Consider the following 27392-nt stretch of genomic DNA (forward strand, 5'->3'; position numbering starts at 1 on the left):
AAAATCTGCACCCTTTACCCACCAGGCGCTGTTACCGTGATTCGAACCCGGGATCCCCAGATTGAAAGTCCAACGCTGAAACCACTCGGCTATTGTGCCTGTATAAGGTGGTTTGAAAATAAGGGGGTAGGAAGTAAAGTGGTCTGAGGTATTGTGGTCTCATGGTGGTCTAAAGTGAGGCAGCCTGAAGTGTGCTGGTCCAAAGATTTTCAGCAGCAAGGTGATCTAAATGCTGTGGTCTGAAGTAAAGTGGTCTGAAGTATGGTGATCTATAGTAAGCTGTGGTGTGAAATAAGGTGGCCTGAAGTATGGTGATCTGTAGTAAGATGTTCTGAGGCGCTAGGCAAGGTGGTCTGAAGTGTTGTGGTCTGAAATGAGGTAGACTGAGGTACGGTGATTTGTGGTAAGCTGTGGTCTGAAATAAGGTGGTCTGAAGTATGGTGATATGTAGTACAGTGGTCTAAATCAAGCTTACCTTCTCAACTCCTGTCAGCATACTGCAGCTAACTGGGTTCCTGTGGATTGAAATTTAGAAAAGGACTCCAAAGTCAATTTCAGTTTGTAGTTCCAACAGACTTTAAAAATAAAAAAAAAGCATGTCTTTTTAGTTCAGTCATCTGCAACTGACTCACATTCTTAGATTACTTGTGAATGTGTGCGTGTGCGTGTGTATGTGTGCATGCGCACACTTGTGTGTATGTGTGTGTGTGAATGTGTGTGTGTGTGTGTGTGAGTGAGAAGTGAGTTGTCTGATACTGTTTTGTGTGTTCAATCTGATCTAACATCTTTTCACAAAATGAGACATTAAACAATCATTGTGTGTGTTCGGGTGGTGGGTAGGTGGGTGTCACATGCACAAGTTAGAAAAAGGAATAAAAAAGGAAAAAAAAGGGAGAAAGCAAAGGAAAAAAATATCATATCATTTAAGCATAACACATATGAAAGAGTGATGGAGACAGACAAAGAGAGAGAGAGAGAGAGAGAGAGAGAGAGAGATTTTGCTTGGCAGAGTATCCACTGTGCTGATTTCATTCCTCACACCCCATGTGATCAACACAGATCAAAGAAAACTGGGAGACATGGATACACACATTTATTTTATAATACAGAGCATTAAAGACATTATATATATATATAATCTAAGAACACATACTGCAACTTTGTTACACAAAAATGTTTGATTCAATGACATACTATTAGTAATGTACACGTGTGTGTGCTCCTTTAATGCCTATCCACCGTTGTGAAGTTATAAAAAAAACAAAAACAAAAAAAAGAAACATTTCTTTATCATCTATTCATTCCTTTATTCCACCATCAACTTATTTAAAAGAAAAGACAGACAGACAGACAGAGAGAGAGAGAGAGAGAGAGAGAGAGAGAGTGCACTTAAAAACTCACATATAATACCAACAGGAGTTAAGGAATGGAAATACAAGATATATGTAATCTGTTGTACTGCATACGTATGTGTGTGTGTGTGTAAAACAGCTGCAACAAAGATGTCAGATTCCTGCAGATGTTTTACATATTTCCTATTACCATATGCTTTCTTACAGTGCTAACAATGCCCTGTACACAGACTGTTAAAAAAAAAAAAGAAATTAAAAAAAAAAGAAAAAAAAAAGGAGGGGGAGAAAAAAATTGGATCCCATGTGTATTCATGTCATGCACATGTGTTTGCTTGTTAACTGGTTCAGTTTTTTTCTTCTTTTTATTTAAAACACTTCAGCAAAGTGGATACAGGCAAATTCCTGCCAGTGTTCCGACACATGATGCAAAACTTGGCTAAGTGTGTGTGTGTGAGAGAGAAATAGTGAGAGAGAGACTGAGACAGAGAGAAATCATTGAGGTATGAGTGAAAATGTATACCTTTGTGTAAAAGTGACTAACATGCTCATGTCAATAAATATAATATTTGCAAGGAATATTCACAATAATATGCAGACATTCTGTAAGCGTTTGCTAAAATGGAAGTTTGTGTATGTACTAAATAAAATGTCAGAACAATAAACTTTTTAAAAAGTGAAGAAATGTTATTTATAACATACAATACAGCTTTAAGATTTAAAGTATTTCATAAAATAAAGTCTGAACAATATTTTGCTATAAGTCTAATAGTTTTCACAAATTAATCTCTGTCTCTCTCTCTATATATATACATACTGTCCTCTTCAAACACTAATATGTACAGTGAATCAATTATCACAGTCCGTTGCTTCTGCCTACAAAACAAAACACCAAAGAAAAAAAAAAAAAAAAAACAGATGAAAAGAAAACAAGAAATGACATGATCTTTTCTTTCACACATAATAACTGAAATGCATAGATGGATCAATATTTGCAGGCAAAGAATGAATTTGTAAAATTGTGGAGAAACAGACTGAATTTCATACAGAAGAATTTGTTGTGAAAAGACAGGAAAACCACCAAAAAAACATCATTCTAAACAAGGAAAAAAAACAACATGAAAACAGAATGGGGTTGACTTCAGTGGCTGGAAAGGGCAAAATAAATTACATTATTAATCACCTTCAGATTAAAACTGTCTCTAAATCATCTAAATGAAAAAGTTATCATCATTAAGTTCAATGAGACAACAATTAAGCAAAATGCATCACAATTTAAGTTAACATTTAATCAGAACAGAGTACAACAAACATCAACCAGACAAGCACAGGATAACTATCCCTGTTATCGAAACTCAACTCACAGTCCACCACCTCCCTCATCAGGTCTTTCCCCACACCAGTACTGCTTGATCATCACAGCTTCATTCATGTCAGTGGCTAGATCAGAACTCAGTTTTAGAACACTGCACTGTTTGAAGTATCAAAGAACGCTGACTTATGACCCGTGATTGATTTCAAATTCAGTGGCTGCGTTGTTCATGGAAACTATCACTCGTACAACAGGGAACTGCAGTGAGCGAAAACGAAACAGACCACTCAGGACATGTGGAAATCGTCAGGAAAATTAAGTGTGACAAAAATGTACACCTGCTTTGTGTTCTTTGCATTCCAAACAGTTCTTTGTTGTTTCACTACCCATCCACTGCTTTGGATTTTCTTCTGATTTCTACTCTATGACCCACAGGGATTTTGTGACACACAAGATGGCGATTTGTGAGAGACTTCAGGCACTGCTGCAAACTGGTGTCAGCAAAGTGTGGATCCTTGGTCATGACTGACGTGTCAGAAACAGCCTGGTATGTGTTCACTGTTGGTGGGTCTGACATGACAGACAGCATCAGAACCATGCCTGGCGTGTGTTCACTGCTGATGGGTCCGACATGATAGACAGCGTCAGAACCATGCCTGGCGTGTGTTCACTGCTGGTGGGGCAGCCCCTGAGCTGACTGCTGGGAGGCACGACTGAGGTTGTCCCCGGCCTGGGAGAGACTGGACAGGCTGGACTGGTCAAACACGTCGGCCGACTGCCTCTGGATGGCGGCCATGAGGTCCGTGTTGAACTGACGGGCCTGCTTCAGCACCTCGTCAGCATGCCCACCCCCCCTATCCCCCCCATCCCCCACCGCGCTTTCCTTGCTGCTGAAATCCAGGTAGCGTCGGGCCTGGGAGTCTTCGACTGACACGGAGCGTGGGGTGAGGGAGTCAAGGGTCAGCTCCAGGGACTGGAAGCCCTGACCGCTGGAGGCGTAGGACACTTCCTGAGACGGCGAGGGTTGAGGGTCCTGTGGCCTTCCTCCCTGTGGGGCAGCCACTCCCTTCATGGACGACGACTCCAGGATGTTTTCTCTGAACCGCTTTTCATCGCCTCTCAGTGAAAAGGACGTGTCATCACCACTGCCTGTTGTGGACGTCTCCCCGGATTTCAAAATCCCTGTTCGAACCTCAATAACACTGCGCACATCGGAACTGGCGGAGGAACCGCTGGCAGATAACTTGGACTCGCGGTCCTCCTCTGTGGCCGTCCCGTGCCGACTGCTGAAGTCGATGTAGCGACGAGAGGTGGTCTTCTCTGTGCCCTCCGGTCCAGCGATGACGGCTGGAGGGAGTGTGACGGCCGTAGTCTTGGTTCCTGTCTGAGGGGTGTCCACCTCCAGGATGGTGCTCAGCTCATGGGGCTCGTAGTCCGTCACCGACTGACGTATGGGTGGGGGGGGCAGTCTGGAGGACTCGGCATTCTCACCTTCCCTCAAAAGCTGCTGTGTGGACAGAATGTCTGACCAGGTGGATGACACCTGCCTTTCTGCGCTGTCCTGGCCAGGTGTGCCGCCCTCCCCCACCTCTGCTGTCAGGTCGGCCAGGTTCAGGCGTCCTCTCCCCGGGTCAGGGAGGTCCACAGACACAGGGTGGGGCCCCGGTCTCCTGGCTGACAGACTCTCCTGGCTTCCCCTGGCAGACAGGCCGGGCTGTGTCAGGCCCTCCTCTCCCTCCAGCGACAGTCTGCCACTGACCAGCGAGTACTCCTCCAGGCTGCTGATGGTGGACCCAGGCCGTTCTGCTGCCCTGGAAATGTCCTTCACGGCGCTGGGGTCAGAGGTGATGCTGACCTCCTCAAGTGTCATGCTGGCGGGGCTCTTGTGCTGGGACAGGGAGTACTCCTCCAGCTCCGCTGCCCAGCTGCGGCCAGTGGATGTGCGTTCTGAGCACAGTGACCTCTCCTCCAGCTCAGTGGAGGGACTGGCTGACTGGTGCACACCAAGACTGACCGCTGTGGGGGCCGGCCGCTCTGACAGGGAGGGGGGGCCGCTGCCTGATGCGGCAGCCTTCGCCGTCTTCAGCTTGCTCCGCAGAGACTCCTCCTGGGCCGACACCCGTTGCTGGTTGCCGTGGTAACGCTGCAGGAGGGCGTCTTTCTGGCGCTGGATCTCGGCCAGCTGGTCCTGCAGTTCCCGCTGGCGCTGCTCAAAGCTCAGGCGCTTCTCCTCAGCACGGGCCACCAGAGAGGACCCCCCTAGAGACCCGTCGGACGTGGCCGAAAGCCCGGACCCCGACTTGCCTGAGGTGGACGACTTGTTGGAGCGACTGCCAAGAGCAGGGCTGCCTCGCTCTGTGGACGATGACAGGTGGGAGTCATCTGCCATGCTGACCCCGTCCGTGTCCCCCCCTCCCTCTCCCTGCCCACCCTCATCCACGTCATCAAAGGGGAGCGACTTGCGCACGCTGTCCAGTTTGCCAGCGGCACCAGAGGAGGTGGACGAGGAAGGCCGGTCTCCCAAGTGCGACAGAGCAGAGGGCTGAGTTCCCACAGCCGACGATGCAGGTCTGGCATCCTGAGGCATAGCAACACCTGCTGACCCAGCCAGGATGGGTTCCACAGCAGCTAACACACCTGTGTTTTCCCTGCTTGACACAGGCGCTGTTGCCCAGGTGTGAACAGGTGCAGCACCTGACGAACGGCCGGCACCTCCTGTTTCCAGAGAACCAGGCAACCTGTCTGCCTCAGCAGTGCGCAGACCATGGGAGGAAAGGGGGGCACCAAAACCAGAGGACAGAGGAACAGAAGTGAGGGACACAGCCCCTGTGGGCAGCCTGGAGGGGTGTGATGACTGACTGACAGCTGAGGACTGTGGCTGGAGAAGGGAGGTCTTCAGCGTGTAGGGAACCATTGCTGCCGGGTCCGCCAGGCGCTGGGAGGCTGAGAGCACAGTGGATGTGGGTTGGGCGTCTGCCTGCGCCTGGCGCGTCTCGATGGAGGTCCTCACATCCTGCAGAGCCCTCATCCTCTCCTGGTGCTTCACAATCAGCTGCTGCTGGTACTCCCTCAGCTTCTGCAGACGCTCCTCACCCCCCACACCCCCAACCGCCAGCTGACTGGCCAGGGAGCCAGGACCACCCAGCAACCTGGAGCTGTCCACAGTGGCTGTGGTGCCTGGCTGGGTCAGTCCTGCACTCACCACACCTGTGGACAGGTGAGAGGCAGGGAAAGCAGCCACCCCTCTGCTGTGAAGCAGGGATGAAGGTGGTAAAGATAATGAAGGTGCTGCCTGAAAACCGGTGCCCCCCAGTAAAGTGTTGGCGCCCCCCACATTCAGAGCTCCACCACCTGCAGACACAGACGTCAGCCCCGCCACAGAGGGGGGCGGTGCCGACATGGGGAAAACGGAACTTGTCTGGACCTGCCCGCCCCCTGTCAGCCCCGAGGAGACCAGCCCTGCACTGACCCCCTGCAGTGGAGCTGAGGACAGCACTCTGCTCCCCACACCGTCCCCCGACCCAGCCACTGGTGGCGCCATCTGTGAGGACGTCAGTGACGATGGGAACAAAACGGGGCCCGACTGCCCGGCTGTGTTGCTGGAGGATTGTGGGTATCCTGACCCCAGGGACATGTGACTTAGGTGACCCAAAGGTCGGCTGGAAATGAACGCTGACCCTCCCTCTCCCACCCGCCCCCCCACTCTCTCCACAGTGGCAGGTGGAACATGGTGAGAACCAAGGCCGCCATACGCTGGTTGTGTTGGATGATTCATTGCTGACGCACTATGGGGCACAGCTGACATGTCGAGTTTCTTCATGCCAGAGCTGGCTGTGACGCCTACATCCCTAGCAGGGCCCCCAGACAGGGCCATGGCTGACTGTTCAGAATACAAGTTCCCTGACGCTTGAGGTAATCCTTGAGGCCCTGCAGAGGCGGTGGGAAACTGGGCTGATCCTGAAGGCAACCCTGAGGACTGAGGCCTCACGTCTGCAGACTGAGGCACATGCTGTTGTCGCTGTCTCATCATTCTGTCCAGGTGATCTCTCTGCAGTCTGCACACCAAACAAAGGGCCCAGGGACTGCAATAACTACTTGAGTCAAAATAAAAAGCACAGTGTAGAACACACATGTCTGTCAACTCTTCCCTTTAATGATAAAGAGCAACTGGTAAAACACACATTAAAAAAAAGAAGAAAAAACCCAACAAAAACAACAACACAAGATTATAACAGGCAATGCACAACACAGGTTAAACACACATTTTATAAAACACTTAACACAAGATACAAACACATGTATCTAGTAAAAACACAGAAAAAGGTATTGACTGCCCCCCCCCCCCCCTCGTCCCTACCCCTCCTCACAGAGTTATCAGTTATTCAGATTCATTGTTTGCCTAACTGTACTGCCTATAGACACTCTACAGCTGTACGCACACACTGTGCTGCCATATTGTATGGCACACACACACACACAGCCACAACACACACATACACAGATACAACACACTCACATTAACTGACAGATCTATACAAAGAAGCTTGAGGGACAAACTAAAAAAACACAGCACTTTGAAAAGATTGTTCTAAACAGATTTGATTGAATCAGATGATATTGTACTGGAATATTCGAGCAGCTCAAATAGTGATGTGGATTGTACATACCGGTTTGCAAAACAGTGAAAAAAACATGTTAGAGGAACAATGTGTTAAGCTGTCCAATTTGAGAAAAGAAAAACATATCCACAACACACAATACACGGACAGTAACACCCAAGCACATGCTGAGCAAGATCTGCAAACTCTTCGTGGTCTGATCCAGTTTTATCTTCGCTGCTGTTCCCCGCCCTTTCCAATAAAATCGCTTTTCAGTGACAACCTCTGTATTGACAATAACGGTTGTACCATATGACTGTTCATCGACAACAGAGCAAAACACTGCCATGGTCTCCATGTCTGTGACATCACGTCACGCATACTGATGTTTGTCATGTCGCACAGCTGAATGGGCTTTTTTCTTTGGATTTTTTAATTTATTTTTGTGTCCATAAACCTTTCATCTTGGTTTTCATGACAAATAAAGATGATTCTGATTCTCACAGACAGACAAACTTTCGCTGTCACTTACTCGATGGCTTGCAGACGATGCTGAAGATTTTGTAGGAAGCTTGCTTCACCACCGTCTGTCACTGTTGTGGATTCCTCCAGGTCCTCTGTTGGATCCTGCACACACGTCACACATCGTCACACATAATTCCACACACAACATCACACCCATCACACACAGTACCACACATTACACACATACCACCCATCACACACAATACCTCACAATACCACACATTACACACAATTCCACACACAACATCACACACAATACCACACACATCACACACAGTTCCACACATAACATCACACACATCACACACAATACCACACATCACACACAATTCCACACACATCACACACAATACCACACACACGTCACACATCATCACACACATCACACACAATACCACACATCACACATCATCACACACAATTGCACACACAATACCACACACAACATCACACACAATACCACACACATCTCACACAATACCACACACAACATCACACACAATACCACACACATCTCACACAATACCATACACATCACACACAATACCACACACATCACACACAATACCACATACAATACCACACACATCACACACAATACCACACACATCACACACAATACCACAAACAACATCACACACAATACCACACAACATCACACACAATACCACACACAACATTACACACAATACCACACACATCACACACAATAACAAACACAACATCACACAATTCCACACACAGCATCACACAATACCACACACAACATCACACAATACCACAAACAACATCACACACAATACCACACAACATCACACACAATACCACACACATCACACACAATAACAAACACAACATCACACAATTCCACACACAGCATCACACAATACCACACACATCACTCACATTTACCACACATCACATACACAGGAGGAAGGTGGCAGAATGGTTAATACGTTTATCTACCAATACAGTGTCTGTGAGGGTCTGGGTTCAAATCCTGGTCTTGCCCCCCCCCCCCCCCCCCCCACCGAGTTTGACTGGTAAACCAAACTGAAAGTTTAGTCATTCAGAAAAGACGATAAACTAGGGTCCTGTGTGCAACACACACTTGGTTCACTGAAAAAAAACCCATGGCAACATAAGTAGATCCCATGGCAACGTAAGTAGATCCCATGGCAACGTAAGTGTTGTCCTCTGGGAAAATTCTGTAGAAAAAAATCCACTGTGATAGGCACACACACACACATACATATATATATCTATATAAATGCATGCACTCAAAGCACGAGTAGCATGTTGGGTTGTGCTGCTGGTCATGCATCTCTGTCCAGCAGATGTGGTGAAGCGAATATGAATTTGTCCAAATGCAGTGATGTTTCCTTGAGGACCTGACACATACACTTCTCATGAACACAGAGGGCTGGGTGGAAGAAGGGAAAGGAGAGACAGAAGTCAGGGATGAGAGTGATGATGCAAATATACACTGAATGCAAAAGAATGGAAAGAGAGAGAGAGATAGAGACAGTGCATCTTGATGAATAAGAACAAAAAAGTGAAAAATCCACGTGCAGTGTTTGCACACAGGTGCGTGCATATGCAATCGGATGATAAAGACAGAAAGACAGATCGAATGTGTGTAATTGTTGTTATGTGAGTCTACTGTGCGTGTAAACTTGAAAGTGTGTTGGGTACGTCTGAAAGAAGATGCAGGTATGCACATTGTGAGTCTTAGTGATGAACATGTGTAATGTGTTCATACATGAACAGACAAAACACACATACACAAAAAAAAAAACCCCACTAAAAAAACCCCCAAAGTAAACAACAAAAATCAGACTCCATCACCGTTCCTTCAAACTTTCAGCCAGAAACAACCGACTTCCTCTTACCATGTCCCGACTTTTCTGAGGCTTCTGGTTGCCCGGCGCCTTCAGGGGTGAAAGGTCAAGCTGGGGGTCAGCCGAGGGTTTAGTGGTGGGCTGTCTGGCTTCTCTGAAGTCGGGCTCCGGTCCTTTCTTCTCACGGTCAGAGGCTGTGGGCACAAGGGAACAAGGCATGGTGAGCACCTCACAGCGCACACCATGGAATGCTGTGGGGTGGACAGCTTCACGACTGCTGTGACACGCGTGCTGGAGCTAAATGTTTGTACACACTTTCTCATTCACATGTTGTGACCCTTTTTGACACAAACACACACACACTCTCTCTCTCTCTCACACACACACAAACACATACAGATGTTTTTTGAGATTCACGTGATTTCACAAATCTGCAACTGAGGATAATATAATGTCTGACTGATAACTTTCTACATGTACAGGAACAGACTTCCTAGAAACATAACTTGAAGCAGATTTTTTTTTTTTTTAATCCTCAGATAAAGCAAATATAAAATGAGTTAAAAAATGTTGTAGTTCAGATAAAATGTCCCTCATGTAAAATTACATTATTCTTTTCATGGAGGCGGGGAAAGGGGGACAAGCACCAAAACAACATGTGGAAGAGAGTGCCAGCAAGAAGCAGAGCGAGGAAGTGAAAGAGGAAAAGCAACAGCAGAAAAACAGAACAGGGTTAGACAAGAGAGAAAGAGACAGACAATGACACAGTTTTCCTGCCTGTTCCACAATCTGACATTCCACACATGAACTCCAGACTTTTCTCCTATGATCATCACAGATAAGCGGCCAGAGCAATAAACTTCAGAACGTAAATCAGCCTCATAGGTCTGAGAAATCTGTGGTTCAAATCCTGAAAGTGTGTGGCGTGTCCGCATGACAGACAGCAGGATCCCGAAGAGCTTTTGTACGGCCAGCTGAAGGAAGGCCACTGTGAACTTGGAAGACCCTGCAAGCGCTTCAAGGACACCTTGAAGACAAACCTCAAAGCCTGTGACATAGACATCGCTTCCTGGGAAACTGATGCCCTTGACCACTGTCACTGGAGGATGCTGTGCTCTAGTGGCATAAAGACGTTTGAAAACAAGAGAACGCTGGGCATTAAGGAGAAGCGTGAGTGAAGGAAGCAGGGCTCAACTTCTGGAGATGTTTTCCCTTGCAACACCTGTGGGAAGTGCTGCGCATCCAGAATCGGCCTTTTCTCCCATATGAGGACACACACCGACAGATAAGCCTGCCTGCCTACTCATCTGTCGGACCGACGGGAGACTCCATCATTGTGGTGTGTGAAAGGTGGAAACGTCTCCAGTCTCCCCGTTCAACATGATATGCGCATGCCTTGAACCATCTGCATAGGTTTATGAAGTTTGATCAAATGCTGATGTAGGAGATTATGTAACCCATGTCGACATTCAGTAAGTTACGAAAACATGAACACAGCTGGCATGTAGTCACCCATGAAACTGGGAGCATGGCTGTATAACTGGTGGGTCTAAAATGGTTATTCACATAACATCCCTGCCCCCTTACCAACCCTCCCCCACCCCCCCAAAAAAAAACCCAACCAAACAAACAAAAACTGATCATGGAAGATGTAACCCACAAACATGGGAGAAAAGAAAACCAAGTTACTGGTATATTTCTCCTGCTCACAAAAAAAGGACGTGGGGTGTTTTCAAAATGTCAACATCATCGACTGTGTCAGGTTGTAATGGCAGTGCAAAGCAAACAACAAAGTGATCAGCAGGCAGAGTGTTTGTCCAGCTGCAGGGAACTGACCCAGATTCTCCTGGCCAGAGTCCACCTGTCTTCCCGTGTCCACCTCACTGCGCTGCTCCTTGATCTTGTTCAGCAGCTTCTTCAGCACCGTGTCTGTTCAACACACAGCACGACATACACTGAGCACATTGTCTTCAGTCTCTGACAACATGTTACACACTCAGCACCTTGTCTTCAGTCTCTGACAAACATGTCACACACTGAGCACATTCCTACACCTAACACACTGAGCACATTCTGTCTTCAGTCTCTGACAACACATCACACACAGAGCATTCTTTTCAGTCTCTGACAACACACCACACACTGAGAGCATTCTGCCTTCAGTCTCTTGACAACACATCACACACTAAGAGCATTCTTTTCAGTCTCTGACAACACATCACACACTAAGAGCATTCTTTTCAGTCTGACAACACATCACACACTGAGAGCATTCTCCCTTCAGTCTCTGACAACACATCACACACTGAGAGCATTCTCCCTTCAGTCTCTGACAACACATCACACACTGAGAGCATTCTTTTCAGTCTCTGACAACACATCACACACTGAGAGCATTCTTTTCAGTCTCTGACAACACATCACACACTGAGAGCATTCTCCCTTCAGTCTCTGACAACACATCACACACTGAGAGCATTCTGCCTTCAGTCTCTTGACAACACATCACACACTGAGAGCATTCTGCCTTCAGTCTCTGACAACACATCACACACTGAGAGCATTCTCCCTTCAGTCTCTGATAACACATCACACACTGAGAGCATTCTCCCTTCAGTGTCTGATAACACATCACACAGTGAGAGCATTCTCCCTTCAGTCTCTGACAACACATCACACACTGAGAGCATTCTCCCTTCAGTCTCTGACAACACATCACACACAGAGCATTCTTTTCAGTCTCTGATAACACATCACACACAGAGCATTCTTTTCAGTCTCTGACAACACATCACACACTCAACAAATTCTCTCTTCAGTCTCTGACAACACGTCACACACAGAGCACATTCTCTGCAGTCTCTGTTCACACACAACACATCACACACTGGGCAAATTTTCTAGACTGACACCGTTTTCAAAGATACCAAGATGAAGACCATCAACAAGCCTTTCTAAACCAGGTTTACACACATCCATGGCCACAGTCACTGCCTCAAAGGGCATAAAAAAAAACAAAAACAAACTCCCACACAACCCAACCCGTCCCAAAAGTAAGTCACAAATTTTACTGTTCAAGATAGTCAGGAGACACTGAAATGATACACAGAGGTTCCATGTGCAGCATACACACAGCGCATGTTACAGAACCCACAGCAACAAAAGGGTATATATGCATGTGACTGAAGCTTGACTGAATGACAAAGGAAAGGAATGATGAGCGCCTAAAGGCAGGTGTCAGTCCGCTCTGCCCAGGTAAGCAGCGCTGTACAAATATCAATAATTATTTTTCTGTGGCATGGTCTAAACCATTACCATCTCCTCATGCCACACACAAACAATCCTCTATCACATTTCACTCTCACCAGGTTTTCCTGACTGTGTTGCCTGCCCCTGTGTGCAGGAAACATTGGTTAGCTCCCTTAGCGCTGGGTTGAAGGCAGGCATTGTGGGAATGACGAGAGGGGACTCCCCATCAGCTTCCATCGAGTTGTCCACGGGTGTCCCAGGCATGGGGTTGGGGTCAAGGGTCAAGGACAAATCGCCGGACAAGTCTGTGAAAAGGACATGTAGGGTTTAGTTGACAGACTACAACTTTCACAGTAACTTATGTTCTAATATGCACTGAATGATAAAGTTCAAGGTTCAAAAAGGTTCAAAGGTTAAAAAATCATTCACTCTGAGAAACCTGATCCCGGCACATGGAAACACAAAGAAAAAACAGGCCCACATCCTTGAGACATACAATCGCAAGATAAGAGAAAAAAAGGGGAAAAAAACATTAAGAAAAAAACCCCCAAAAAACGAGAAGGCAAAAAGGTCACACAAACTGCACAGTGATTACATGGTACTTTGCACTGCTGTTTTCATCCTATGTGTGTCAGTACAGGTTTTGTTTTTTCAGACAAAAGTTCTTATATCAAACTTTTGAAATACAAGCACATGCACACATCCTTATGTACATAGCACGCACACATATAAGTTGGACATGTGTGATGACACAAGCTTTTGTTCAATAACTTTTATGGAATAGCAAAGTGGCAGAGGCAGACAGAAGATGACATATCAACTAACAACCCCAATCACCTCCCCCCCACTCTCCCTCCCCTCTAAAAGTCACGATCAATCTGTCTGAAATATTTCAAACATGAGGTAAAGGTGAGAATTATTCATTCTCCATGACATGTTCAGAGAACACTATGTGTTGGACAGAAGCAGCACACACCTAGAACAGGTGTCCGTATGGATGTGTGATAAACAGTCCACATGAAACACACACCACACCACTGTACTTCTTGAGCCACTGGACACCCCCCCCCCCACCCACCCCCACACACGTTTTATGCTGACACCAAAGTATGAAATATTTAACTGAACACAATCAGAACAAACATCACCTAATGCCACACCCAGCAGTTTTGATGTTCTGTAAAAAAAACCCTTACAGGCAGCAAATAAATAATACAGACAGATTAGAAGCATGTATTTCAGAATTTTTTTGTGTAAATGGCTATGTCAAAGGTCCCATTATCTTTTACAGCCATCAGGGCAGTGTCTGCGTCTAGGGCTCGGTACAAGAAGGTGGGCCCAATCTGCTCTCCTCCTACCATTTTAACCTTCCCCAACCAAACTCAGGTACCCATTTGTACCTGGGTGCAGTGAAGAGAATCGGAGTAAAGCGCATTTCCCAAGGACACAACACCATGCTGAAATGGGTCGTCGAACCCTGGTCCCTAGTGACCGCTGGATCAGAAGACCAACGCCTAACCGATTCTGCCACGGCATCTTCTGTTTATGCAAACGAGACATAAAAAAAATTGAGAGAAAACAACAACAACAATACAGAGATTCAAAGAGACTGAACAATTAAAGGTTTGCCGAAGACTGGTGGGACTCACTCATCTGCTTCATGTACATGTCTTCAAACGCTCGCTCCATTTCCATCTGCTTGTCCTCCAGTTCCTCCATATGTCGGTCAGCCGGGATGAACACTTGTTTCTGATAAACAAACAATTACGCCCACTTCCTTTTGTGTTACAGTTTGCAACTGACAATGAAATGTGACAATGTGAAGAGGACAGAAGCTAGTGAATTTCCAGTCACAATTTCTCAGACAAGGTCAGTGAGACCTATGTTCTAGTCTCTCTCTCTCTCTCTCTTTTTTTTTTTGGGTCTGCAATATTTCACCAAGGTTTCAAACAGTTACACATCAGGATATTAAGATGTGCACTAATACATACATGTTTGAGCATGTACATAACACACACACATTCATAGCATACTTGGTTTGGGTAGAAACCAGATATAGGCCGAAAATTCAGAACATTCAGCACTTTCTCAAGGACATTCTATGAAGAATCAAAATCAGTTGATAAGCAGATGATTCTGTCTACACTGGTCCCAAGCCTGAATGCAGAAGGACAGGGGTTGAACACGGGACGGAACCCTTACTGTAAAAAAAACACCCAACAAAACACTAGTACAAAAATGCCAACAAGAACGTCAACAAACATACCAAACAGCCATGGAAAGTAACAAGAGGTGAGAGACAGATGAACAGACAAGACAGATGACAGGAACTTACTGGTAATTTGGACACCACCAACTGCCTCTGACGACGGTCAGCTCTCTGCTGTAGACTGAGGTCAGCCATCAAGGCGTCATAGTCCTGTCGTCATGGCAACATGCGATATGTAATCACAGAGCCTCAACTTTCAATTCGTAGAAATAATAAACTGTATCCTGAGGGCATGGTGCACACAATACATGCTTTCTCAGTTTTCATGTCATGTGTCTTAAAAGCAAAGCCAAGTGAATTAAACAAACAGAAACATTTGCATTCATCCAAATACTGAACTATTGGAATCTCCCGTCGGTCCGATGGATGAGTAGGCAGGCTTATCTGTCGGTGTGTGTCCTCATATGGGAGAAGAGGCCGGATGCGCAGCACTTCCCACAGGTGTTGCAAAGGGAAAACGTCTCCAGAAGTTGAGCTCTGCTTCCTTCGCTCACGCTTCTTAATGGCCAGCGTTCTCTTGTTTTCAAATGCCTGACCAGCACAGGTGACATTTTGTAGTGAGGAGTTGTGCAGTCCCTTCCCCACTCTCTCACCTACCGACGCTCACAGTCCCACAGGTGCAGATACTGCCACGTGTAGGACGGCCTCAGCAGGTGCAGGTTTTTTCTTCAGAGCTCCGTCTCCTAGGGGGACTTCCAGCCAAGGATAAGAGCTCCCCCTGCCCTTTGGTCATCCTCTTTCACCTTCACAGCCGTTGGGAAAGGTTTCCTCCTCCGCCTGGTCCATCGTTGGGAGACTTCACATGCAGCAGGTAGTACTGGGTTACATGGTACCAGAAGCAAGGGCTATGCCCCTGACCTGACCTGTTTAATACTGAAATAAGCATGAACTAAACAAACAGAAACACACGAATTCATTCTAATACCAAACTAGGCTTCAGAAAAACATCAATGGTAATCTCTTGTACAGGGACCCCATTCATCCTCCAGCCTTGCTGTCAGCATGGATACAGATCCAGCTCAGTTCTCTTCCCCTGTTTCCTGTCATTTAAAGGCACAGACAGGACACACAAGACATGGCCGGCAGGCACAACACCATACATGTTTCCTGCATCCAACAGTGGACAAAAGGCTAAACACACACAAAACAACCAACCAAAAAGCATCAAGTTAAGGTGAGCAGTTTTGAAAAGTTCTTAATGTAAACACCCATTACACTTTTGTCAGCATTCCCTTCGGGACAGAAAGACACAAACCAACCCAGCAGCCAGGAAAACGAAGAAACACAAACCAACCGCCCCAGAACAAGGGTCCTCGCCACACACTGACTCCCACTGCCTTTACAGTGCATTCTTCACTCACGTGTTTCAGCTTTTCCTTCTTCAGAGCCTCGTTGCCACGGATGCGAGCCCTGATGATCTGGTCATGTTCCTTCTTCCTGCGCTCGGAGATCTCTTCCTTCGTCCGCTGGTCCTCCTCCTCCCCTGCTGCCTTCCCATCAGGCTGTGCAACACAACCACAGGCAACATGTAATATGAAAGCTGATGCAGCACGAATGTCTGGCTGGCTGACAGTTTCACAGCTATGTACTTGCATTACACAGCTTCCAATTTTTTGTACTGTGTGTGTGTGTGTGTGTGTGTGTGTGTGTGTACACCAAATTTAAATAACTATTTTTTTAAACCACTCTGATTTCATTAATTTTCTCTGCGTCTCATTCCCAGTATCTTACTTCAGCCCCCTTCCCCCTGACTTTACCCACCTCTTTTACAAAACTATTTCCACATCTTTTTGTGCATTTCATTTCTTTGTCTATTTTAAGCTGGATGTGTAAATAAGTGTTTTTGTGCTATATGTACAGCAGGCACCTGTGTCAAAAGATGGTAAACTTCTTATAACTATGCACTGAGGGAAAAAGAGAGACACAGGACAGATCAAAGAGAGAGAGAGGGAGAGAGGGAGAGAGAGGGAGAGGGAGAGAGAGAGAGAGAGAGAGGGAGAGCGGCAGTGGGAGAGAGAGAGCGGGAGAGAGAGAGAGGGAGAGAGAGAGAGGGAGAGAGAGAGAGGGAGAGGGAGAGAGAGAGAGAGACAGACAGAGAGAGACAGACAGAGAGAGAGAGAGGGAGAGAGATCAGGACTGTGAGACAAAGAGAAACAAAGAGTTAAAAAAAAACAACATCAAACCAACAACCCACCAATGCCAACCAACCAGCCAACAGAAATCCAACAATAACCTGATCTCTATCTCAAGAGTCCACCCTCATCATCATTTCATCAGTGCCTGTACATGACACACCTGGTGCTAATCCTCTAAGGTTAAAGGTCCATAGCCTTTTATGACCACCAGGGCAGTGGATTCACATCCACCATGTGATGGGCAAGGCATAGGAAGGCAGTGAATTCACATTCACTGTGTGATGGGCAAGGCATAGGAAGGCAGTGAATTCACATCCACCGTGTGACGGGCAAGGCATAGGAAGGCAGTGAATTCACATCCACCATGTGACGGGCAAGGCATAGGAAGGCAGTGAATTCACATCCACCGTGTGACGGGCAAGGCATAGGAAGGCAGTGAATTCACATCCACTGTGTGATGGGCAAGGCATAGGAAGGCAGTGAATTCACATCCACCATGTGACGGGCAAGGCATAGGAAGGCAGTGAATTCACATCCACTGTGTGATGGGCAAGGCATAGGAAGGCAGTGAATTCACATCCACCGTGTGACGGGCAAGGCATAGGAAGGCAGTGGATTCACATCCACCGTGTGACGGGCAAGGCATAGGAAGGCAGTGATTCACATCCACCGTGTGACGGGCAAGGCATAGGAAGGCAGTGGATTCACATCCACCGTGTGATGGGCAAGGCATAGGAAGGCAGTGGTGAACACTGGATGAGGCAGGGCCTCTAAACCTGATGACTGGTGAACACTGGATGAGAAGTCCAACACCTAACCCATTCTGTCCCGGTGCCTCAAGAGGGCGTCCTCTGAGGACTGACTCCTGTATGGCGGCACACAGTGCACAGTGGCCAGGGAAGCAGAAGGCCAGACAGTACCTGCAGTTCAGGGGCTGCCTTCTCCACAGCAAAGTCCGGCACGTGGTAGTGGGTGGAGGAGAAGGCATTCAGGTCGGTCAGGGGCACAGGTCTCTCTGTCAGCACACAGCAAAGCCAGATCAAAGCAAACTGCAGTTGCTGATTTCATGTTCAACTTGGATTTGAGTCAAGTCATTCGACCATGGCCTGTAACAGGGTTGTAAAGGTGTCACCAAATTAGTTAACAAAACAAAATAATACAACAAAAACTGTTAAACCTGTGAAAATAAAACTGGAAGAGAAAACTGGGCACAATCACAATAACAAAATGAATCCAGAATATGCCATTGAATTTTTCTGCTACATTTCTCATGAGACGAATTTCTTCATACACACACGCACACACACACACGCACGAAGGTGGTTCAGGCACAAGCATGGCTGCACATATGTTGACCTGGGAGATCAGAAAAATCTCCACCCTTTACCCACCAGGTGCCATTACCGAGATTCAAATCCGGGACCCTCAGATTGAAAGTCCGATGCTTTAACCACTCGGCTATTGTGTCCCTCCTTTCTTTCAAACTATATGTGTGTGCGTGCATGTGTATGTGTTTGCGTGCGTGTGCTCACTTTTTTTTTTTTTTTTTTTTTAAATCAGTTAGTCAATTTAAATATCCAAACGTTCTACTGTCTCTGTGTACATACTCATTTTGCTTTTCTGCAACAAAGCCTCAGAGACTGGGTCTGGAGGAGGGGGAGGGCGAGCGGCGACTTCTGCTGACCGCTTCTTCTCCTCCATGAGGGCTGCTTGTCTGCAACAGGTCACAGGTCACAGGGGGCAGGGGTCAATGTCACACACTGCCAGAAATCACATAGATCTACTAGTACTGCTAATGAGAACAGCACCAGCTAAATATCAACAACATTAACAGAAACACTGGCTATACAAATCACAGAGTAAGAACAGACATGCTTATCCTGTGACAACTAAAACAAATTTCACACACAGAATTCCGGGGAAGTATGAGGTGAAACAGCAACAATGACAATAACAACAAAAACAAACAATTCTTATAACAACAACAAAAATGTCAAACCAACAATTAAACTGAGATGAACAACAAAAATACCTTTACAGCAACTGCTGACTGAGATGCTTCAATCAAATGAAGAAAAAGAAAAAACCCAGAAAACCCTAGCTCAGGCAAGGGCAATAATTCTACTAATCTACCCAGGTACTCTTTCAGACAACACCACTGCCAAATACTCAGAGCTTAAAACAGACTGGCATGTGAGGGGAGGACAGTTTGTGGCTGTGGGTCCAGGGCACCACTAAAGGCCTCCTGGTGGGATGTAGGGGCCATGCTCCGCTCAGGGGTCTGGGTGGTGAAGCCCCCAGTAGCTTGCGGAAACCAAAATTGATTTGGGCTGATTTGGCGGAAGATTTTAACTTATTTAAGGCCTGAATACTGGAAGAGAAAATGTGTATAAGAAAAAAACAAAAACAAAAAAAAAAAACAAACAAAAAAAACCCACTCCTGCTTTTCCAAATTAATTCCCACTCACAAGCTTGAAGTTATTTAAAATGGAAATGAAGAAAAAGACTACATACTCATCTTAAGAAATCTCTCAACAACATAAACTGATCTTTTCTCAACCAAGACAGAGATCTAGTGAAGTGACAGAGCAACATTACCTATGGCATAAATGGCCATACACAACATATTTGGATGAGGGTAGATGACAATATCACCAGCACTTACAGTGGAAAAGCATTTTTTTTTCTTTGAAGATGTAACAGGCAGAAAACTGGCAAGCCAAATTTTGCCAAACATCCAATGGTCCCACCATCTCCATGAAGGTGGTGAAGTGAAATCAAGAGGAATCTAGAGGAAGGAAGGAGGTTGGTGGCAGAAGGGTGAAGACTATCTGCCAATAAAGTCCGTCTGGGTTCCAATCCCGATCTCACCCTTTCTGCCAGTTTTGACAGGAAAATCAAACTGAGTGTCTGGTCATTCAGATGAGACAATAAACTGAGGTCCCTCGTGCAGCATGCACTTGGTGCTCTGAAAAAGAACCCATGGCAACTAAGTGTTGTCCTGTGGCAAACTCTGTAGACGAAATCCACTCTCACAGGTATCTATCTATATCTAAATCTATGCAAGCACTCAAGGCCTGACTAGCGTACTGAGCTATGCTGCTGATCAGGCGTCTGCCCAGCAGATGGGGTACAGCTTATCAAAGATGAGTCCAAATGCAGCGACGCCTCCTTGAGAAAGTGAAACTAAAGCCACAGAGCACAGCACACACCTGTCACGTAGAGGCTTGGTTTCCTCATACTCCTGGTAGGCCTTGTCCAGGGCCAGTCTCCTCAAGGCCTCTCTGTGGCGCTCCTGGGCTCGCTCCTCATTCTTGTACGCAGTGATGCGTTTGTCAGCATTACAGGTTTTCTTGTCCTGCAAACATCAGTGTTGGATGCAGTGATTTGTCAGCATTTTAAGTCTTTTTGTCCTGCAAACATCAGTGTTGGATGCAGTGATCTGTCAGCATTAGAAGTCTTTTTGTCCTGCAAACATCAGTGTTGGATGCAGTGATCTGTCAGCATTAGAAGTCTTTTTGTCCTGCAAACATCAGTGTTGGATGCAGTGATTTGTCAGCATTGGAAGTCTTTTTGTCCTGCAAACATCAGTATTGGATACTCCTTGCACAGGGTGTGTACAACTGTGGATTGGTTCCTTTTCATAATCTTTTTTGTGGATCAAATCCTTGACTGGCTTTATTTTAAAAAACCCCAAAAAACAACCCCACTATATTAACAGAAAATGATCAATAAATCAAAACACCAATGGGATAAGTATTAAGATGAATAAACATGGGAAATTTAAATCTCACTTCTGGAAGTTTTCCGTTTTTCAGGGACAAGCAGAGCAAATGAGACTGGAGTCAATAGCAGTTTTATATAATTATCATTCATGCTTACAGACACACTAAAAAGCCGTATTACATGATTATCATTCATGCTTACAAACACTCAATAACAGCAATTCATACATTATTCATGCTTACAAAACATGCGCTCAATAATAGAATAACATACATATCATTTATACTTACAAACACACACTCAAATAATATTATACACATATCATTTATGCTGACAAACACAATCTATCAAACATGCATTGACATGATATACATGTGTTATATAAATACACAACTATAAAATACATATCTGTGTGATCCATCTCCCCACACATCCACCCACCCACCCACTTATCAAACATCAATCAAGTTCGAAAGATATAAAACTGTAGACAACTGCGACTACTAAACACACATCCATACACTCATCACCCCCCCCCCTCCAAATCCCCCTTTCCCAAACACACCTCACTCTCCACAACCCCCCAGGCCCCCAGTCAAACATCACTTACAGTAGAAAGACATAAAACTGAAGACAACTACACCCGCTACACACACATCCCCCCCCCCCCCCCAGCCCCCATTCCGCCCCTCCTGTGTTCCCCATCAACCCTGGTGGCCCGCAACCTGCAAGTGGCGCCACTCACAGTGAGGACGGCCTGGGTGTGGGCCTGACCGATGGAGCGCAGAGTGTTGTCGTACTGCTGCTCCAGCCTCCTCACCTCCTCCTCCTTCTCCCTCTCCAGTTCATTCTGTCCACAGTCACCACTCCCTCATTTTACCAGGCTTCTGACCGAGTCATATTTAGTACAAACAAATCTACTTGGTCCTTACGCAATGCCATCAAAACATGAACAACAAATCTACTTGGTACCTTATGCAATATCACTTCAACATGGACTATTCCTTTAATAACCAGGCTGACAGTCATCACTCTGACGTATCAATCAATAATCAATGAATAGGTAATTCAATGACTATGTAAATCCACGAAACGGGCAATCATTCCAGAACAGATGCACTAGTGAAGGACAATGTAACCACTCTCAATGCCCGGTGCAGTGGTAATTTGGTGCAGTGGTAATTTAACTATCAGCATCTCCAGTCCAAGATTCATGGACTACTTAGAACTAAATTCAAGAGTTCAAGAAAAGTTTTCAAAAACAGGTATGAATCTAGATATTGTGAACCAGATGAACTCTGACAGACCTGCTTTGTCATCAGTCTGTCAGCCAGCAAGTAGCCAAAAAAATAAAAATGCATCAAACTGAGCAAGTACATCAGCCTTACTGCTAGGGACAGACATCTGCCTAAAATTGTTGCACATTCTTTAAATATGATTTGAAGTTGTTCTGCAAACTGACCAAAAAGAACTAGCACTTGAGTCACAAGAAGTTGCGATGAACTGTACGTGGCAAAAGACTCGATTCTTGTTTATAATCTACTGCTGGCAACCTTTCTTATAGATCCTGTGACTGACAATGAGTCTTGATTCTGATAAATTATCATAATATAATGCTGGCAATATTTCTTAAAGGTCTTGTGAGTCAGTTACTGCCAAAGACCTGCTGGCAATTGCTGCAATTTTGTTCTTTTGTGTGATCAACAAGAGTGCTCTTGTCCACTGATCTTATATCAAAACTCTTTTCACATCTCGACAGTGGTTTTAATCAGTGAACTCTCAAGCCATAGGAGTAACTGCTTTTCAGTTTTTCAAATAAAAAAACAGCTGAATAACTACTTTCCTTTTCAGCATCATAAACTGTAAAAGGATTCAAAGGTCTCGAAAATGGAAATAAGATTTCAAGGAGTTTAAGAAGCGTGTAAAACTTGTGCTCAGAAACTCCAAAGTCGAATGCCTGACCGTGCAGGCCAAACACCCTAACCTACCTGTCCCTACTCTATAACCTAACAACTGGAATAAAGATTTGAAGTGCTGATTTTTATTCTTCCTCAAAAAGATATAACTAAAAGACAGACTAGTTTTTCCTCATTCTGATAAACTAAATCTCATGCTTTACATGCATCACTCCAGTCCAGTGCTGGTTAAAGTGCACACGAAGATCCATTTCCGTGGACAGTAAAGTAGAGAAGCATTAAAAAACACACAAAAACAACAACAAAAAAACAGAGACTGACTATAGTATTGCTGGGATGGCAGCCCAGTTTGCACAAAGAAATCCCATAACAATAAAAAAGAGTAAATTACAATTGAAATATAAGTTTTATCACAGAAATGTAATCTTCACTTTTGTACAACATATTACACAACTTGACACATCCAAATTTGTAAAGTACAGTCTGTACTTACAATTTTTGTACAAAGCATGACCCTGCCAGACACTGACATGATACAATGAAATGTATACACATGGCCTAAAACAATGAAACACAACACAGCACAAACCTCTATTTCATGGGCCAGTTTTGCCAGCTGCCTCTTCTTCTCTTGTTTCACATTGTGACGGATTGCCGCAGCTGCATGCTTTGACTGTTCTCGCACCTGGAAACATCACAGAATGTGTGACAAGAATGAGCTAACAAAAGCTAACTTTTTGTAACACACACACACACATGCACACAACTGTTATTCATGATCATGCTTGTACAAAATATCAGCTTTGACATTTTTTACGACATGAATCAAATGAAACATATAAAACACATTATGGAAAGTTTCTCCACATTTTTTTTCATTTCATTTTTTTTCATTCCAACTGATAAACAAAAAGTAATGGGGTAAAGGAGGCAAACTTTGCATAAAATGTATTTAGTACTAGACGCCTAAAATCTGAACAAATGATAACCATTATTTCATCAAAATCTAAAGACTGTCTAAAACATATCTTCCCTGAATGGGGAGATAATTTTTGTGCCACACTGAGCCCCTGTGAAGTAAGTTGTGTAGAAACTCTCCTTTGAACTGTTTATGGAATCTGATATATATACTCTCCAAAAGTGTCAAAGACAGATGGGCAACCAAACAGTTTAGTAGTTATACACTTCTATTATATTTACTGTATCTATCTACCCATTTTCATTTCAAAATAAAATCCAAACTGATACAAAAGAATATAAATGATTGCTTTTGATCAGTTCTCTTCATTTTTCCTTAGATAGAATCTGCCAGTAATAATCATTATATATACAGCAATGAAATGTTTGACATTTTCATATTGTGTATAATGACATGGAAACCAAGAACATATCTTTTATAAATCAAATGGTTTATACTGTGTGAATAGTTTATGAAATTAAAAGCATTTGTGAAGATTATGCACTCATTATTATTATACTTTACAGGTGACAGTTTCCTGATGATGGTGACCACAATGGCTATCACTGGCATTATCACTATGAATATGATAATCACGCTAGAAGACATGGTATAACCATATCACTATCACTAACATAGATAACACAAAGACATTATTAGATTACATAATTATACCAACACTGAGTGACTAACATGGTAAAATAAAACATACAAAAAGACATTATTATAGCTATACAGACATTAACATTTTGATAGAAGTACTGTGAATTAAGTCCTTATACTGTGAATCTAGTCCTAAAACTCAAAAGCACTCAAGTATAACTGCAAGCACAAACACCTCTGACTTTGAGCTGGACCCCAATATACGATTCTTTTATCTTCCAGCCACTGGCACACATTGTTACCTGAACTATCCTCAGTTTTCTTCGACGTTCTGTTTCTTCTTTCTTCAGCTGTTCCACTTCATTGGGACTGAGGCGATACTTAGGGCGCTGTCGCCCCCCGGTCAGCTGCTTCATCTTTTCCAAAAGAAAGGGTCACTCCGCACACACTCAGACTGACATTCTGCTAATCCTCCTGCAACAGAACTAAACCAAAAAAAAAAAAAAAAAAAGAAAAAGAAAAAAAAGTAAATAAAGAAGAAAAAAAAAAGACTGGCATGTACTGTATGATGCATGTTTCCTTGTTTCATTAATTACTAATAATTATCAATTACTATAATAGCGCAGTCTGGGACAGTGACTGAGTGAGATTAATGGTAGAGACTGGCCTGAAAACAAAGATTAACTTGGAGAGGAAATGATATTTTAAACAATACATGGTAATTTCTTGTTCAACATGCTTTCCAACTCCTTCACTAAGAGTCTGCAGTTTACATAGTCTTTGTAAGACTATGTAAATTGCAAACTTATACATTTTCACTTCCTCAATATTATTTATGATTCCTGATTATATGCACATAACAATTTATATCAGATATGGATCTCGACTTCTATGGGTTTTTTTCATTGGTAATCTCAGTTTTAGTGTGTCCTTAGGATCCCTCAGCAACTCAGTCATTTTGAAAACAGAAAAGTAAAAATAACCTTTTCCTTGTATCATAATCCATGATAGCATGATTGGTACACCAATACACTGTTTAGGAAGCCTTGTTTATTAATCATAATGTAATTTCATTTTACATAGAACACTTGTTTAGTTGTTATGGGTAATTTAATCATAAATGCTGACTTCTTGGAAACTCTGTATTTGGTTTAATATAGGTGTGTGGTTAAAGTAACAGCAGCGTGGTTAAAGTAATAGCAGCATGGTTAAAGTGTTGGACTTTCAACTGGAGGGTCCCGGGTCCGAATCTTGGTAATGGTGCTTGGTGGTCAACATACATGCAGACCTGCTTGTGTCTGAACCCCCTTCATGAATATATGCATCAGAAGATCAAATATGCATATTAAAGATCCTGTAATCCATGTCAGCGTTCAGTGGGTTTGGAAATAAGAACAGACCAAGCATGCACACCCCTAGAAACGGAGTATAGCTGCCAATATGAAGGGTAATTAACAAAATTGTCATCCAATGTAAAATGTTACATATGTGTGTCTAAGTGTGTGTGTGTGTCCGTGTCTGGATTCTGATTGAATGACACAGGAAACTAATGATGAGCTCTCAATGGCAACTGTCAGTTGGCTCTACCCATGTAGGCAGCCTGTTGTGCATATGACCCCTTGTTTGCAAAGCGCTTAGAGTTTGCTCTCCGACCAAGGATAGGCGCAATATAACTATAAATATCCATATCATTCATCTCAGAAATCTTGAAAATTATCTTTCAATGAAAGAGAATGTTTCATTGTTCTTTCTGGTTACCATCATAACGAATGTGTGTGTGTGTGTGTGTGTGAATAGAATAGAATAGAATAGATTTTATTGTCATGAAACCGTAAGGTTTATAAGACACAATTGCAATGGTAAATGAATGAACGAATGAAAAACACACAATTTATCAATCACTTAATGCGGTAAATTGCAGCAGCATTCATACACAAATTTTCCTAATCTTGTTTGTATATATTCATCATCTGTTAGCATCACCTGACTGGGAATATGTCCTGTGTTATTCGAATTTTGAATATCCTTTAAAAATTGTTGCCTTAAGGTTTTATATTTAATACAATGATCAAGAAGATGGATTTCGTCTTCCAGGATGTTACACTTGTTGCACAATCTGTCTTCTTGTGGAATATTTAAATATCTACCTTTCTCAATCTTTAGGTCATGCGCGCTTATTCTGAGTTTCGTTAAAGCTTGTCTGTGTTTTGTATCTGATATATTTAAAAGGTAGGTTTCAGTTTTGTACTCTGCTACAATCGTATTGTAAAATTTTAGCTTTAATGTTTTTTCTCTTTTCTCTTTCCAGTATTTGATATATTCATTTTCTAATTTTTTATACACGACGTATTTCAGTCTATGTACGTTGAATGTGAATTGATTTTTCCAAATGTGATCAAGGCCTATAATTTCGAGTATCTTTTTAACAAAAAGTGTGTGTGTGTGTGTGTGTGTGTGTGTGTGTGTGTGTGCATTAAATCTGACAGAAAACTGAATAAATAATATAAAAGTTTACACGATGGTTGCAATTGTTTTACCTCGAACGTTTTTATTTTTAATATAATGTTGTAAGTAATTAAAGACAAAGTGATAAACATATCAAAATGCAGGCATTCACAATTCAAACATATATACTCGAAAATGCTGATAACTTACTGCCGAATTCACTGCAAACGTACACGCTGGAAAGAAAACATTTCACTACACTGAATGTTCGTCTGAACAAGTTTAGACAAGCTGTCAACTGTTATTCGAAGCGACCGCTATCTCTCAGGAATCGGTATGAGGTTGTTGCAAAATTCCTCATGCAGAACAAACAGAAGTAGTTTTCTTCTTTTATATTATAGCTGACTAAAATCACGAAAAATGAAGTAAGATCTTTAGATAGAATATGAAATCACATCTGAAATAT

The 27392-nt window shown here is 43.9% G+C and overlaps 1 protein-coding gene across 1 annotated transcript; it reads right to left on the reverse strand.

Moving 5' to 3' along the window:
• Positions 1-1092: 1092 nt before the first annotated feature.
• Positions 1093-27252, reverse strand: LOC143291584 (uncharacterized). Its single transcript, XM_076601514.1, has 15 exons — positions 27137-27252; positions 24784-24966; positions 23510-23605; positions 21750-21854; positions 20491-20636; positions 18886-18992; positions 18199-18293; positions 16505-16645; positions 15210-15293; positions 14524-14623; positions 12991-13179; positions 11462-11554; positions 9677-9819; positions 7792-7886; positions 1093-6716 (listed from the first exon to the last, which is right to left on the reverse strand). The coding sequence occupies exons 2-15, from the start codon at positions 24895-24897 to the stop codon at positions 3329-3331; spliced, it is 4896 nt and encodes a 1631-aa protein (XP_076457629.1). The 5' UTR covers positions 24898-24966; positions 27137-27252; the 3' UTR covers positions 1093-3328.
• Between the last annotated feature and the right edge of the window lie 140 nt (positions 27253-27392).

Source organism: Babylonia areolata, chromosome 17, assembly GCF_041734735.1.
Source record: "Babylonia areolata isolate BAREFJ2019XMU chromosome 17, ASM4173473v1, whole genome shotgun sequence".
NCBI classification, from domain to species: domain Eukaryota; kingdom Metazoa; phylum Mollusca; class Gastropoda; order Neogastropoda; family Buccinidae; genus Babylonia; species Babylonia areolata.

Bases quoted from the DNA above. Each gene is read 5' to 3' on its own strand.
- LOC143291584 (XM_076601514.1), bottom strand. From the start codon at position 24,897: ATGAAGCAGCTGACCGGGGGGCGACAGCGCCCTAAGTATCGCCTCAGT. The intron at 20,637-21,749 runs GTGAGTGGCGCC...TGATGTTTGCAG, and splicing joins ACACCCAGGCCGTCCTCACT to GACAAGAAAACCTGTAATGC. The intron at 15,294-16,504 runs GTGAGTGAAGAA...CCATGACGACAG, and splicing joins AGAAGGAAAAGCTGAAACAC to GACTATGACGCCTTGATGGC.